A 17,419-nucleotide genomic window follows, 5' to 3' on the forward strand; every position below is an offset into this window, starting at 1 on the left:
AGCTCTAAGTTTCATCCCTTCAAAGAAAATTCCCAGATTTTTGTAAGTGTTCATCTTCTTTAACTAGTGATTCTCCACCTTATTCCTAAGACCTCATTATATTTACACATAAAATTTTCTTAGGATTTTCTAAAGTTCAAAGAACCTTCCAAGTGTTGGAACTTGGAAACTCCTTACACCTCTTCAAATCACTCAGCAAACTAAACCAAGGTGAGCTTCACACCCCACCTTTTTCTAAGTTTTTATTGTTTTTGGGGGAGAGTACAAGTCAACTCTTGTTCTAAATTCTTGAATAATTGCATGTATACGTATGTTGAGATGTGTGTGTGTAGAAATATTATTATTTTATTTTAACTTTTCATGAACGTGAGATTTCACAAATCTCATGAAGTTCAGAAAATATTCTCATCACCACATAAGGAATTCTTTGTTTACAAAAGGAGCCTCCCAAATTTTTGAGTATGTCCAGCATACCCCCCTTTATCCATTGCTTCTTGTCTAGAAGTAAAAGTTGTTGAAATATATCTTGATATGTTGACACTATTTCTATAATTCTTTTAAAAATTGGAACTTTATGTCATATTAGTGACTTTTTGCAAACTATTAGTGATTATTTATGAATATTTGAGATAAATAATTTCACCAAGAAAATATACAAATAGAGCCTTTATGACAGAAAAATTTGCATGTTAGAAAGCTGCTGTCATAACTTCGCATAAGTCATAGTTTACACACGTCATAACTTGACACCTTCCGACAAATGGGGTCTCACTTAGTAATTTATAAAGGGAAGAGCCATTTTGCCGACTTCTCTAATATTGGGTCGACTGATAAATATGCAAAGCGGATTATTTTCAACAAACGAAACGCAACGAAACGAAGCGAAACGAAACGAAATATCTAGTCAACGAGTACAACTACTATTATTTAATTAGTAAATAATGGATTTCACGATTGTTCAAAAATCTGTTAGTATTCTAGTCAGACAAATCTTCACAGTACATATATTTTTATATAATAGTGTACGCCTAAAGTCCGGTAAGAGTTATAACCAGAGTCCCCTGGAGGGGAAACGGGAATTTGCGTATAGATCTAGACGGGGTTGACACCCCGCACCTTCGATGTTCGCTACAGCTAGACCGGCCAGTCTAGGGTGACAAATGTCTTAAATGAAACCGACGCCTGAAGAACGTCATAACGGGCACTCTGTTATATTAGTATGGTTATAACGACTCACTAGAATATATCAGAAATGTATTTATACAGATTTCACTTTTGGTTTACAAACAACTATGTTTTGGTTTGTTCAAATGAAACTTTTCTACACAAGTGTTATGGTTTTCAAAACTACTATTTTTATACATCAGAAAATATAGGATTTTCTGGAGGAAACAATTATATACGATTTCGAAAACGACTATCTAAGACACACATGCAACTATACTCGAGTTGAAACAAGACATACAACTATTTTGATAAGAAAAAAATGGATTTTCTGGATTTCTAAACTATCATCAAAGTTTTATACAAAAATGCTTATGAACTCACCAACATATTTTATGTTGACGCTTTTCAAACGACTTGTATTCTCAGGAAACCAATAAGCAGGTTGTGGATCGCGGACTTAAGTTTATTTTGCTATATTTTGGATTTGCTTACTGATGTTTCTTTTGTGTAAAATTTGAGGAACATAAACATAATGTAAAACAATGTAAGCTTGTTATATTGATGTATGATGTTTGGATTTGCTATGTTTCATTTATATGCAATTGTTATGATACTACACAATGAAGTCACCCACCTCCGGACGTTTCCGCCGTTCTGGTTCGGGTGTGTGACAAGTACGCCCAGCGTACTTAAGGGACTTAATATGCAATAGTTAAAACTTCAAGGGCTTCTATGGTAATACCTGAATTGGAGTGTTACATGGACTAACTAAGGTTATCAATTCAATTACCAATTAAGACCGGAAAATCAGAAATTATCTCACCCAATTATCTTAAAGTCATACGTAATCCATAAATATTAGAAGGAATTGATATGTGAATCCAACTTATAACGAGCCACTATATAAGGAATCAGATCATCGGAATTTTTTTATTAGATGCTTAATATCCCAAAATTTGAGTAACAAAATAGATTACATAAGTAATTTACATTATATAAACGATGTGATATTCAGTCGTAGTCTACTCGTATTGCTATTGTTGTTCTTCGTTACGTCTTTGCTCATATTGGTGAGTTCTTGAAATTCAGTGTATTCATGTTTTGTTTTATTTGTTTTATATTCTCTTTTTCATTTTTTTGATGTCCATTCATCAACTTTCAAGCTTAACTCTTCAGTCTGTTTCATTGTTAACACATGAATCATGAATGCATAGTAGATCAATGTAGATAACACTTCAATTAATTTAAGATAATTTAAAATAGTTAACCATCCATAATAATCTACTTCTCCAATTTTAATTATGATTCTTCATAGTGCAACATTCATTCTAAAAACGTACATCCAAACACTGCCTTAATTGATTGATGATGGGGATTATTAAGTAGAATTCGATCTAAAAATTAATAGGAGTGATGATTACCCCTTTGTTTCCTATAGATTTTATAGGCTTTTGGTGTCATTTAATGTATTTTTACATTGGTAACATTTGATTTATGTTGCTTATTGATAATGATAAGATAGAGAAGTCTTTGCTTTCGGTATTTGTGTTGTAATGACCTATTTTTTATTATTAGTGATTAAGGAATCGAGTGTTAATTAAATAAATAATTATATAATTAAGGGTAAGAATTCTAAGGAATTTTATCGGTGATCAAAACGAATAAAAAGGATCCGATTAATATTAAGTGGTTAAACAATAATAATAATAACTAGAAAAGATTCTCCGGCGTTGCCGGGGTCGGAAGGTATTGCTTTGTAAAGTAAAGTAGCATATTGGTTGCTTTTTGTCCATTAATGTGAGGGTAATTTGGTCTTTTCAGGTAGTAGAAACTGAATTTGTCATCATGGATAAACCATATGGACCATTTATGTAATTTTGTCGTCAAATTCAACAAAACCTAAGGACCATTTATGTAAAATAAATCAATTCCTTACTGTTCATAAATGCTTTTACACATTAAAAAAAAACCCATTAATTAAAGAAGTGACGATAAAAAAAATGGGAATCGTTTTAAGCAAAAGCGGAGCGAGAGAATTGAGCGGAAGAAGTAAAAAACAATAACTTAGAGGAAAAGTGGCAACAGGTACAACAATTGAGGCAAAAGAGTAAAAAAAAAAAAGTTGTAGAATTACCATTTCATAAAAGTGTTATCCCTTAAACAAAGTGACACACAAACAAAAAATGGAGGGACCGAAAATGTAATTTAAGGGACCAAAAGTGGCAAAAATATCTCAGTTTTTCTTTTTGTTCACAACTTTATATATATATATATATATATATATATATATATATATATATATATATATATATATATATATATATATATATATATAATAATAATAATAATAAATAAGATGAAATAAATCCAAAAATCAATAATGAAAGATAACGAAGAAGTAGGGGCTAAAAGTGTCAAGAACCAAAGCTGTCTTAGTTAAGAATTTCATATAGAGGGTAGGAATCGTCATTATGGGATAGTGTGGGGTCAAACTGAAAATGTCATATAAACCCATATCATCGACGGGAATTCTGTGTTGGGCTCGTTTCTTGGGGTCGAACTCCTCTATTTTGATCGTATACCATCTCCCATCGAATCCTAACTATCCGTTTTGTGTGTGATACCTCGTTGGCGGCCAAAATCGAAGAAAGAAGAAAACGAGCGGGAGTCGTTTTTACTGCCATCGTCGGAGGAGGGTGCCGGAGTCGAGACGCGAGAGAGGAAGTGTCAGTGAGGGTGGTACATGCCAACCATCATCGCATCCTAGGTAATACCCCCATCCTTATCCTTTTATCCTATTTCTTTTCTTTTCCACGAGAACCACCACCATGGCCGGCAGCCTAGGCTGCGGGCGTGATTTTCTATCGCCACACACCACCGTAAGGTGGCTGTGTTATGTGTGCATGTACGTGGTGGTGAGCCCAGCCTACTGCCTTTGTGTTCCTAGTATTTTTGGGAAGAATATGAGGGTTGCCACCCTTAATTAACCACCGTAGAACCACTACTGGCAGCCTCCTGCCGCCAGTGGGTGACGCCACCTGCCACCACAAACCACCATAAGTGAGTGGTTGTGGATTAGTGGTCATTGCAAGTCTCAAGCCAAAAAGAAATTGCATAAAAAAATAATACTCCTTTGTATGTTAAAACAAAAATTAGCAACCTACTTTCGATTATGGTGGTTTGACCACCGTTGACCACCACACCACCACCATCAGCCCACCAGCAGGTGGTGGGGCTATGAAGGATCTGTTTTCTGTTATTTTAAAGTCATAAGGAGCTTAACGAATTAAGTTAATAACCTAACCCTAAAACGTGTAAAATGTAACATTTTTATGTAAATTCCCTAACTTTGAATGCCTATTAAGCCAGCATTAAGACCATTTAATTAAGTTGAATTACACATATTAATATCCTAATGAGTAACAAATATTTATACTAAAGGTGTTAAATTTAAAGCTTAAATCCATTTCTAATGCATCCTAGTAAATCAGATTTAAGAATTAGAAAAATAACGAACTATCTTAAAACAATGTTGCATTTACTATCAAATAAAAATAAAAATTTGAAATATTTCCCATATAAACTAAATATGATAAATATATGCACTTATTCTTCCATATTGTAATTAAATATCTTTGCTTTAAAAACAAGATCTCAAATAAACTTAGCGATTTAAAAACTATTCTTCAACCTTCTTCTATAAATATATCACTTCTCTTTGTATTAACCACAATAACAGAATTCAAGAAGAAGAAGAAGATCTCAAGGTGTCAATGGCGGAGGCGTCAACTAAACAGGTATATACATCACAATCTTTTCGCTCCCAAAATAAAAAATTATATCTTATCAGTTAATATTTCGTTTTATATATGGTCTAATGTGTTATTCTTTTATTATTTTACAGAAGAATCGTACATTGCATTTTACAGTCAGGTGTTCTGAAGCACGTTTTGGGAAATTCGTTAAGGTATTGGCAAACATATTTACAAAGGATAAGAAGCAGAAGTCGTGTCGCAAATCCGTAAAAGAGAAGAAACGTAACAGAAAAGGTGTTAGTACACATAAATCAGAAGCTTACGTGAAGACAGAAGTTGATAAAAATGTATGTCGGGATATTTTTTGTAAGACTCATGTTGAGAAAAAAATTATCGTATCATCTTCAGCTGACAATCTACCACGACCAGCATTATATCAGCCACATAACAGGCGGTCTTATCACACGGTGTATCGTCCACCACCATCACCACCATTGTTTCTGCCACATAACAGGCGGTCTTATCACACGGTGTATCCTCCACCACCATCACCACCATTGTTGGATGATTATGGTTATCATCCGATGCCTTCATATGATTATGGTTATCATCCGATGCCTTCATATGAGTATCCTACTTATATGTATAGAGTTGGGTGGTGATTTTGATGGAATGATTAAAACTCTCGAGTATGTTAATGTAACCTGACTTACTAGATTTTTCAATAAATGGTTGGTTTATAAGTTTTTCTTTATTATATTTCATAGAGTATACATTGCTACACATTTTGTGTTTTAACCTATTCTTTCACAAGGAACAGGTAATTAAGTGCATTGTAATATCTTGCCGATTTTATAATCATAGTTTATAGTTAACTTTGATATTGCATAACCTTGAACTTTTTTTTTCCAAATTAAATTTAGATACTTGAATTTTAAAAGCAAACTTCTTCTCAAACAACTCGTTCAATTCGGCAAGATAAATGTCCATATCACCGGCTTGGAAATAAAAGCAAGAAAAATATGTAAGGCAATAAATATAGAATTCAAAATAACACAATTACTATAACTTTCAATTAAAATAAGTAAGCCTGATTAAAATTTTCAAGCAAAGCTTGTGCATTTTTTTGTAGAAGCTTATTAGCATCTCGATCAAATAACGTCAATAAAACTACACGGATACAATCTTGTACTCTAATTGAAATTTCGAATCTAAAACACTTGAAAAGAATAAAATAAATATTATAAACTTACAACGATAATAGTAATATATAAAATATGTAAAATAATTATTAAAGAACGTGGGACGACAATGATCACTTTGTCTTTGCAACTTAGAAAGTTAGATAATCCGGAATACCTTTTACGGGCAGTCATAGTTGGCCAGGTGACATCCACCATGAAGGTGAACACCACCCCTATACACCGTGGTCCTTCGTGGTTGTTGTCGGTTGTGGTGGGGAGGACAAAGGAGAACACCAAATCATCATCTTCTTCTTCTCTCTCAGACTTCTTCTTCTCTCTCTTCTTTTTCTCTTTTCTTTCTCGGTGGAGAGTACACCGGTTGTTTGGGTGGTTCGTGGTTGCTCACGGTGGCCGCTTTGGAAGCTCTCCACAACCCTTGGTCGTGGAGAGTATTACAGATGACATTTTATTAAAAAATATGTGTCTTTGATCAAAATACACCCATGTACACCATAGTCAAAGTCAATTACTTTTTAGATATTAATGGTACATTGTTTTTCGAAAAAAAAATCCAAAAATATAATCAATGATTATTTCATTTTTTTCTTTTTTAATGTGCATATCTTATTTGGGTTTTTTTTACACACCAAGCTACACCCCAACTCTACACACAGTCTAGTCCATTTTTTGACCTTGCCGTTGCAGACCCTATCATAACTTCCCGTAATTCTTTTTTTGACAAATAATGTAAACATCAATGTTTTAAAAACCGGTTTGAACCGGCTGGTCGAACCGATTGGACTGAAAACCGGGGGAGGGAGCGATTCAACTATCATCGATTTTATATTGATTTCTGAACCGGATTGAACCGGCCGGTTTTTAGAAAAACCTGGTTGAACCGGTCAAAATAAACCGGTTAAACCGAATAAAAACACATGAAAAAAAATTATTTACATAATAAACTTCGATGATTTTTTCATATCTATTTAGTTTTCTCTAAATAAAAACAAATGGTAAAATGCTATAAAGTTTTTTGATGTGTTTGTATTAATCTAAAACTATTCGTTACGGTATTATACTTTATTTTCTTTTTGACGTATATGGATTAATGTAAAACACTAAAAGTTATGGTTATGTGTTATTTTTATATATTTGGATTCATCTACAACTTATTTTTATGTGTATTTTAATGTTTGAATTTGTAAACATCAAATTCATGATTTATATATGTATGTATGTGTAGGAAAATAGGAAAAAACATGAAAAAATAGAAACCGGTTGACCCGGCCGTCGAACTGGTTAAACCGGGAACCGGTCACGATACGGTTCAACTAAAAAACCGATTTTTAAAACATTGGTAAACATATTATGTAATTTTATTGGGTGCAGCAGCCAAGCCTTTGGAAATAAACAAAAAGCCCACAAGTTCAGGCGCAACTACATTTTTTTTTTTTTTTTGCCTTTTGAAAATAAGTATATATATATATATATATATATATATATATATATATATATATATATATATATATATATATATATATATATATATATATATATATATATATATATATAAAAAAGAAAACCTTTGGTTTTCTATATATATAAGAAAACCTTTGGTTTTCTCTTAAGGATGACACCTCATCTCCATGAATCCATTTCGTGAATCCAAATTCCAATCGGGTCGGATCTGGTCTGCTAATACCTGTCACTCCAAGCGGTAGGAGAGAAAGACATCTGCTCTCCACTATCTTTTTTCTTCATTCCCAATGTACCGCTTCATCTATCATCTGCCTTAGATGGATACTATATTTTTGGGGTGCTCCTATATACACGAATAAAATCGTGTAATTGAGCTTTGGGAACAACAAACTCCCCGTCCCATCATCTTCCGTCACTTTGAATGAGGATTTTCAATTTCCTTTATGTTTTTTTATTTTACTCCCTTCAACTTAGATGTAAGTTTGAAAAGATACCCTTTTTTTTCTAATTTTTATTACACTCTAATAATTAATTATTGATTTGAAATATATAGATAAAAATATATATATTTATGTTCTTAATAATGAACTCCTCGTTAAGATCTCGTTAAAATTCCAAATAAAGAGTGACCTTTTTTTTCTAATAAATTTGAGTTTTGATATATATATATATATATATATATATATATATATATATATATATATATATATATATATATATATATCTTTGTAAAATGTTTTATCGTATTAGCAACGCACATTAATCAGTCGTTAAAACACCATCATAAATCTTATTTTATCTGTTAGGCTTTGTTAAAATTGATGAAAAAAAATTCCATTCATGTTCATTAATATACAGTTTCTATCATCCAAAGAGAATTTTTAGCATCATCATATTTTACTTTTTTAGGCTTAGTTAAAATTAATATAAAAAATAGAATTCATATTCTTTAATTTTATAAATGGACAAATATAAACAAGATATATTTGTGAAAAAAAAGCTCATTGTGTACCGCTTCATTTAGACGATTTTAGAAAAAACTTGATTTATTATAATGTAAAGATGGCGATTTGGGTTGTGATGTTGAGGTAAATATGTTTAATGCTTATTACGAAAAACAATCAAGACATGTTAAGTTAAGTTTAGCAAGAATGTTACTAAACTTAATCACGCCGTCAACAACTTCGGTTTGTGAACCTGCTACTCACAAAACTGCTCGTAGGCGCCGCTCCTTGCAGAAGAAACTTTTCAGAAAAACTCATATCGGATAGGCACATCATGTACTCGTTCCGAGAACCTCCAAGACATCTCAAGCAAAGATGGTTCAACATGTTTTCCACTTTGGCTTGGTCCTCAAGACATCTCAACTCATAGAGTTGTTATTATTGTTCTTGTTGGAGATGATCATTATGTGAAAGTTGATTCATAAGGAGCATATTTAATGCATACTATTTAGCCACTTTGGCATTATAACAGATCATCATGGTCTGCTGGATAAGAAATTTTTTATGCTTTTGATTGAATTTCTACATTTCTTCGTTTGCAAAATACAATAATTAATAATTCTACAGTTATAATATCTGATAATTAATAAAATCAAGTTTATGTTTTATTATTTATAGTTATTTAGATCTCTATTTTTTTTTAAAGAATCTGCCATCCATTTTAGTTCTTTTTTTTCAATTGAAATTTTCTATTAATAAAAGAATTGTGATAATATATATATATATATATATATATATATATATATATATATATATATATATATAAGGTTTGATTTGAAAATCAAATATAAATGTAAGGATATTTAATGTAAATCGAAGATTAACATTTCATGAATTTGCATGACAAATTTAATATAATCTATTAGTTTATGAGACAAATTTAATATAATATATTAAAAATGGCTAAGTTTAGTGAATGACATATATCATTCAATCAACTCATTCGTGTATTTCGAATTGAATTTGTGCCTTTAGAATTACCACCATTAATCTCTCCACCATCTTCATCAACCCTCTCCGACTCCCAGTCGATCTGCTTTCCTCCACATATCCAGAATTTATAGATTTTGTATCCTTACTTTCATCTGGTTTATTGTTCCCCGTTGTTGATATCTTCCCCTTTTCATCCATCGCTTCTCAATATTACCAGGTCAGTTTATTTTCTTTACCAAATTATTGTGTTTCCTCTTAACTCTTTCATGCATTTTTTTCTCTTTCAAGGATTTGACCACATCAAAACCCTAATTTTTGATACGATTTTGTTGTTACGTTTGCTCCGTCCATGGCAGCACTTAATGAAGAAGCAATCGAGTCATTCATGAGCATTAGGGTTTTATGCGTCGGTTCTATTTCTACCGTAGAACACACACCCCACGACAGTCACTCCAAGACTTTGCTATCACCGCTTCTACCTATTAGGCCACCTGTTAACCTCCGCCATCTCCATCTGCCCTCTCTATTATTCTACCACCGCCATATCTGTCCATTACCTTCATTCAAGAAAGATCATTCTTTTTAATTTATCAATCTGTGTCCGACTATATTCTTCCTCTTTTCTCTCTCTCTATAAAAGGATTACGTTGTCATATTTTTTCCATATGCAATTGATTTTGGATATTTCTTCTTGGAATAGGCTTCAGATTAATGGCGAAGGATTTAAAGGTTTAATCAAAATGTAATCGAATCGTCCCAGCTTATTCTGACCTCTCATCCTCTATCTCACTTTGAATTCCCGTCTCTATTTCCTCTCACCTCTGAACCTGGAATCATTTTATATATCTTGTTATTTTTGAAGTCCTAACCTCTCTGTAGCCTTGGTTTCAGGTAAGCTTTGATGGTTTCAGTAATGTAAGGTATTGTTTCTTGTTCCTTTTCCTTTCTCTGTAACCCTTCTTTCTTTTTCCTCCAACCACTTACCGCCATGGGTGTTGCCATCTGAAAAATTGGTGTCTCCGCTTTCATTTTCTAACGGCTTACAGATATAATCTGTTAATGTGAGTGTAAACCTACTTGGGTGTGAACCTGCCATGAGTAGCTGTACCACCCTCTTTAGTTGACAAATGAATCCCTCCTTTGTTGACAATAAGAACTCAAATGGCAACTTCGTATGTTCACATAATGAACACAATAAATGGTGGCAGTAGTAATTATAGGCTTGTTTAAGTATAAATAGAGGCTCTAACCTCAGTTGTAAGACACCACAAAACAGTGAGTGTAGTGTGTAATACTTAGAGTGAGTATTAGAGGGTTGTTTCTTTTTCTTGTAATATTGAGCGTGTAAGCTCTTCTCTTTTGTTCTAGTTCTGAATAAAAGTGTGTTTCAACCCCAACAATTGGTATCAGAGCTTGGTTAAGCTCCGGGGGAAGCATTCTCTGTTTTTTGGTCGAAAATTTTTGTCTCAAAAACAATTTCGGAGTACACCGTTGGAAAGGTCTCGTTCTGAGGATTCCGAAAATATATTTTTTTTTAAATTTTTTGACCACCGGAAGGCCTCCAAATCACCGGTCAAAGTTGGTCAAATCTGCCGGAAAAGTCGCCGGAAAAACCAGGGTTCGCAGGAGAAGACGACACTGTAGCAAGCACTGTAGCAGTGACATCAGCAGTGACGTCAGCAGCTGACCAAAGTTCTGGAAATTGCAGTTTAGCCCCTGTTCTTCCGGAAAGTGCAATTTGGCCCCTGTTTTTCAGAAAAATTGCAATTTTGGTCCCGTTTTTCAGAAAAATTTCAATTTAGCCCCTGTTTTACTTCTGTAAAAGTTCTGTTTGCCCCCTGCACTTCTGAAAAGTTCATATTGGTCCCCATACTTCAAAATATATATATATATATATATATATATATATATATATATATATATATATATATATATATATATATATATTCTTACTCGTGTATGCCCAAGTATATGCCAAGAATGACTACACCAACCTCGTCATCTTCTCAAGCCGGAGTTGAAAGTTTTCAAAGGACCGGGAAAGACGGTAGCGTTACGTTACACTATCCAATGCTCACGAAGATGAACTACGCGGTGTGGGCCATAAAAATGCGAGTGAATTTACAAGCACAAGGAGTATGGGATGTAATTAAAAATGCAGAAACGGACGAACGTAAAGATCGGATGGCTCTTGCGGCTATTTATCAAGCAATTCCAGAGGACGTACTTCTGATGTTAGCTGAGAAGGACACAGCTAAAGAAGCATGGGAAACGCTCAAGATGATGCACATGGGAGCCGATCGGGTCAAGGAGGCTAAAGCTCAAACCTTGAGAAGTGACTTCGAGGTGATCCGGATGAAAGACAGTGAATCGGTAGATGATTTTTCCGTGAGATTGAATACTATCGTAACCGGTATTCGATCTCTAGGTGAAAAGATTGAAGAAATTACGGTTGTGAAGAAGTTTTTGCGAGCCGTACCGATACGATTTATACAAATCGTAACATCGATCGAGCAATTCGGAGATTTGAAGAATATGACGGTGGAAGAAGTTGTGGGTCGTCTTAAGACCCATGAAGAGAGACTTCGAAGCTATGGAGAAAAAGAAGAAGGACCTACTCTATTGCTTACACATGCCGAGTGGGCATCTCGTTTGAAGCAAACTGGCGAGAGAAACTCGTCAAACACTTCAAGAGGACGAGGAGGACATGGTAACCGAGGCCGGGGACGAGGCCGAGGTCGTGGACGTGGCCAAGGAGGTGGTCGCGAGTACAATACAAATCGGAATGACCATAATCCTTCTCGAAAGGATAAAAGTAAAGTCAAATGCTTTACTTGTGAACAATTTGGTCATTATGCTTCGGAGTGTCCAAACAAGAATCGAGGTGAGGAGGCAAACCTCACTCAAGTCAATGAAGAAGAGCCTATTTTAATGATGGCAACCTCACAAGAATATGCACACAAAAAAGTGTCTCTAAGAGAGAAGATTTGTGTTAATCTTCTTGCATCGGGAGAAAGTCGAGTCGAGTCTGAGGTATGGTATCTCGACAACGGTGCTAGCAATCACATGACTGGAGACCGCTCAAAGTTTCGCGAACTAGATGAGCACGTTACGGGCCATGTGAAATTTGGGGATGGTTCGACCGTCGCTATTTTGGGAAAAGGGTCGATTTTATTCGATAGCAAAAATGGCGACCAAAGACTCCTTAATGAGGTATATTTCATTCCAAGTCTAAAAAACAATATTATTAGTCTTGGACAAATGACGGAGGAAGGGAGTCGGGTCATAATGGATGGGTCGGATCTGACATTGTTTGACAGAAACAAAACTCTACTTTTGAGAGTTAAACGATCCCCAAACCGGTTATATAAAACTCCTTTAAGGACCGGTAGACCGACTTGTCTTTTAGCAACAAAAGATGAACCAGCTTGGATATGGCATTCTAGACTCGGTCATGTTACCTTTCTCGCCTTAAAGAAGTTGTCCGAAAAGAATATGGCAATCGGAGTCCCAAAGATTGAGCACCCAAACCAAGTATGTGAAGGGTGCGTTCTTTCCAAACAAACCCGAATTCCTTTCCCGGATCATGCAGTTTTTCGGGCTCAAAAACCTCTACAACTTGTTCATGCGGACTTATGTGGTCCGATCACACCTACGTCTGTTGGAGGGAGTAAATATTTTCTCCTTTTAGTAGACGATTTTAGCCGGTGGATGTGGGTTTACATGCTATCGGAGAAGTCTCAAGCCTTGAGCGCTTTCAAACGGTTCAAGTTGATGGTTGAAAAGAATTCGGGTTATAAAATAAAGACACTTCGAACGGACCGAGGGGGAGAGTTCACTTCAAAAGAATTCTCATTATTTTGTGAAGAAAATGGTATTCAAAGGCATCTTACGACACCATATTCGCCTCAACAGAACAGAGTTGTAGAAAGGCGAAATCGGACCGTTATGGACATGGCAAGAAGTCTGCTCAAAGGTAGAAATGTTCCGGGAGAGTTTTGGGGAGAAGCGGTTAGACATGCAGTTTATCTTCTCAACCGCCTGCCAACAAAAGTACTTCCCGACAAGACGCCTTATGAAACGTGGTTTGGCAAAAAGCCCAACCTTGAACATCTAAAAGTTTTTGGTTGTGATGCTTTTGCTAAACTTGTAGGTGGTCACCTGAAGAAGCTTCATGATCGAAGTAAGAAGATGGTGTATTTAGGTGTGGAAGATGGAACTAAAGGCAACCGTTTGTATGATCCGCAAGACCGAAAGTTGCGAGTTAGTCGCGATGTTGTTTTTGACGAAAAAGAAGAATGAAATTGGTACGAAAACAAAGAAGAAGAGATGGTGACTCCTAAGACCTTTAACATAATTGAACCACAACCCCAAATACACCTCGAAACACCTCAAAATGACCTCGAAATCAATCTGGAACAACCAAACAGTCCAGGAATCGATGTTATCCAAGTTGGACAACCATATGCTGAATTTGACGAGCCTGAACCAGCTCCAAATACTCCTGTCTCAGCCCCGTTTTCTTCAACCTCGCCCCATATGGAAAGCCCTTCTAGTGAGATTGGGCCAAGGGGATTGCGTCCGTTAACCGATATTTATTCTGAAACCGAAAATGTGTTCCTTGAACCCGGAGAATTGTTGATGATTGCAGCGGATCAACCCTTGAATTTTAAAGAGGCGGTAACCTCTAAGGCATGGCAGGAGGCTATGCAAACAGAGTTGGATGCAATCGAGAAGAACAAGACATGGAAACTTACCGATTTGCCACCCGGACACAAAGCAATCGGTTTGAAATGGGTGTTTAAAGTGAAGAAAGACAACTTGGGAAAAGTGGTGAAGCATAAAGCTCGACTTATAGCAAAAGGATTTGTACAAAAGGAAGGAGTCGACTTTGATGAAGTTTTTGCACCGGTAGCACGACTTGACACCGTAAGGCTCATTCTTGCCTTAGCAGCTCAACATGGGTGGGTTGTCCACCATCTCGATGTCAAATCGGCTTTTCTCAATGGAGATCTCAAAGAGGAGGTTTATGTCACCCAACCAGAAGGTTATGTTGATAGAGCAAACAGTCATAAGGTGTTCAAGCTTCATAAAGCTCTTTATGGTCTACGACAAGCTCCTCGAGCTTGGAACATTCGTTTGGATAAAAGCTTAATAGGCTTGGTTTTACAAAAAGTTCACAAGACCCAGCTGTTTACAAAAGGAACTCAAAAGACAAAATTCTTATTGTTGGTGTCTATGTTGATGACTTGATCATTACCGGGTCGAACACTAATGATGTTGTCGAATTCAAAGAACAAATGAAGAAAGAATTCGAAATGAGTGACTTGGGATTACTTTCTTACTACCTTGGAATCGAAGTTTCGCAAAAGAAGTGGGGAATATCTTTACGACAAACGGGTTATGCAAAGAAGATTTTAGAGCAATTTGGGTTGCTAGATTGCAATCCGACAACGTCACCAATGGAACCTAAGTTGAAGGTCAAGAAGGATGGAGATGGTGAAAAAGTTGATCCAACTGAATATAGGCGAGTGGTAGGTTGTTTAAGGTACTTGACTCACACTCGACCAAACCTGTCATTTTCGGTTGGAATTGCAAGTCGTTTCATGGAGGAACCAACCACTTTGCATTTCCAAGTTGTGAAACACATCTTGCGATACGTAAAAGGAACTGTTGATTATGGAATCAACTATGGAAGAGGTCGTGAAATTGAAGATTTGGTTGGTTTTACCGATAGTGATCTTGGAGGTGACCCTGTTGATAGCAAGAGCACAAGTGGAATGATTTTCTATCTGGGAAGGAATGCGATAACTTGGCAATCCCAAAAGCAAAAGACTGTTGCTTTGTCCACGTGTGAAGCCGAGTTCATGGCAGCTACAACAGCAGCATGTCAAGCCATTTGGCTTGCTCATCTCGTGAAGGAGCTCACGGGACATCATATTATGCCTATCACCTTATATGTCGATAACAAGTCAGCAATCGCATTGATGAAAAATCCTGTGTTTCATGGTCGAAGCAAACACATTGACATTCGTTATCACTTCATACGAGAATGTGTTGAACGTGGGCAAATTATAGTGGAATATGTCAACTCGAAGGATCAACGGGCGGACATCTTTACAAAGGCTTTAGCATACGTGAAACATGGTGAAATGCGAAACATGATCGGAGTGACGAATCTCGAGCCAAGTTAGGTTTAAGGGGGAGAATGTGAGTGTAAACCTACTTGGGTGTGAACCTGCCATGAATAGCTGTACCACCCTCTTTAGTTGATAAATGAATCCCTCCTTTGTTGACAATAAGAACTCAAATGGCAACTTCGTATGTTCACATAATGAACACAATAAATGGTGGCAGTAGTAATTGTAGGCTTGTTTAAGTATAAATAGAGGCTCTAACCTCAGTTGTAAGACACCACAAAACAGTGAGTGTAGTGTGTAATACTTATAGTGAGTATTAGAGGGTTGTTTCTTTTTCTTGTAATATTGAGCGTGTAAGCTCTTCTCTTTTGTTCTAGTTCTGAATAAAAGTGTGTTTCAACTCCAACAGTTTCTAGGTTAATAAATCTGAGGGTGGTGTTTGTTTTTTTTTATTTGTCTGATTTAATGGTGTTTGTTTCTGTTTAATCTGACCAATTTTCACACTTTCCAATCTTACAGGACATTGCTCAAGAAGCTGCGAATAATGTTCTCTACTAATAAGTTGAGGGCACTCAAGTACTTCCTCTTCCCTACTCTACGTTCATACTCTTAGTCCCTGTCCCATTTTCGTTTGACCACTTTAGGCCTGGAACATCTTTCCCACTCTTTGAAAAGCAACCTTTCATTCATCTTAATTGCTTTTGGAATTTTACATTCTTTTTGCACTCGTTGCTCTAATCAAGATGTAAGAAGTTTAAAGAATTAAGGTTTTTGTTTTGCGTTTCTTATTTTTACAGCTATACCAAACCTCGTGACGATGAAACTTAAAAGTGGGTATTATGTGAAAATAATTTTAGCTGGAAGTAAATTGCAGATTGAATCTTATTATCTTACACTATGGAGGTAACTCAAACCTCATGTACTAATTGACTTTGTTAAATAACAAGAATTATGAATTTCTTTACCAGTAAATTGAGTGACACATGTCAATTGTGGAAACTATATGATGTTTTTGATATATTAGTATGGAGTTTCCAATTTAATCCCTAATTGATGGAATATTTGATAATTTAAGGAGTAGATATTTCTGAATGATCGTTTTTGGTAATAGTTTTATAAGACATCTTTTATTGATCAACTGCCTAAAATATAATATCAATGAAACCATATAAGTTACACTGGGTGGTAAATGATTAACAATATTTAATAATTTTAATTATTCATAAATTGTTTTTACTCATTTGCTAGATTAATTTGTAGCCATTGGACCAAAATAGGAAAAAAAAAAAAAAAAAAAAAAAAAAAAAAAAAAAAAAAAAGTATACTACAGATCCTAATCTGTAGTATGCTTTTGTTTCTTGTTAGTATTAAACTATTTCTAAATTAAAAGTTTTCAATTGACAAATATAATGTTACATTCAGCTCCATTTATTGTTGTAACTACAAAATTAATTATAAAAGTCAGTTATCCGTTAAACGTTAAACATCTCCAACCGCCTCTTCTTCATCTTTCTCTCTAAAACACCAATGACCTCCCCTTGCCTACCTCTGAAGGACACCTGCTGGTATCTAGCAATCTCAAATGGCCTCCCACCTTTTATTCTTTTTCCATATTAACCCTTCAAAGGTATTGTTGTAAATTTAATTCTTTTGGTTGCGGGTTATAGTAGGAAGTTTTCTTCCTAAAACTCAATAAACCAATCCTCGCTAACTTTCCTTTATCGACTGAAAAAACGTTACTTTCACGTAATCATAAC

General features: G+C 35.2%; 1 protein-coding gene across 1 annotated transcript; it reads left to right on the top strand.

Annotated features, from left to right (window-relative positions):
- The first annotated feature begins 8,647 nt into the window (after positions 1–8,647).
- LOC145106525 (uncharacterized) lies at positions 8,648–16,653 on the top strand. The gene is made up of 5 exons (XM_079043481.1): positions 8,648–8,673; positions 9,565–9,739; positions 10,414–10,442; positions 16,182–16,238; positions 16,460–16,653. Exons 1-5 carry the CDS (start codon positions 8,648–8,650, stop codon positions 16,488–16,490), a joined length of 318 nt encoding a protein of 105 aa, XP_078899607.1. The 3' UTR covers positions 16,491–16,653.
- The last annotated feature ends 766 nt before the right edge of the window (positions 16,654–17,419 follow it).

This window comes from Lactuca virosa, chromosome 4, assembly GCF_052849685.1.
Source record: "Lactuca virosa cultivar CGN04683 chromosome 4, Lactuca_virosa_CGN04683_v6, whole genome shotgun sequence".
NCBI classification, from domain to species: domain Eukaryota; kingdom Viridiplantae; phylum Streptophyta; class Magnoliopsida; order Asterales; family Asteraceae; genus Lactuca; species Lactuca virosa.

Excerpts from the sequence above, each read along its gene's own strand:
- LOC145106525 (XM_079043481.1), top strand. The coding sequence starts at position 8,648 with ATGGCGATTTGGGTTGTGATGTTGAG. Across the intron at positions 9,740-10,413 it reads TCGCTTCTCAATATTACCAG|GTAAGCTTTGATGGTTTCAG; the intron begins GTCAGTTTATTT and ends CCTTGGTTTCAG. Across the intron at positions 16,239-16,459 it reads AATAAGTTGAGGGCACTCAA|CTATACCAAACCTCGTGACG; the intron begins GTACTTCCTCTT and ends TTATTTTTACAG.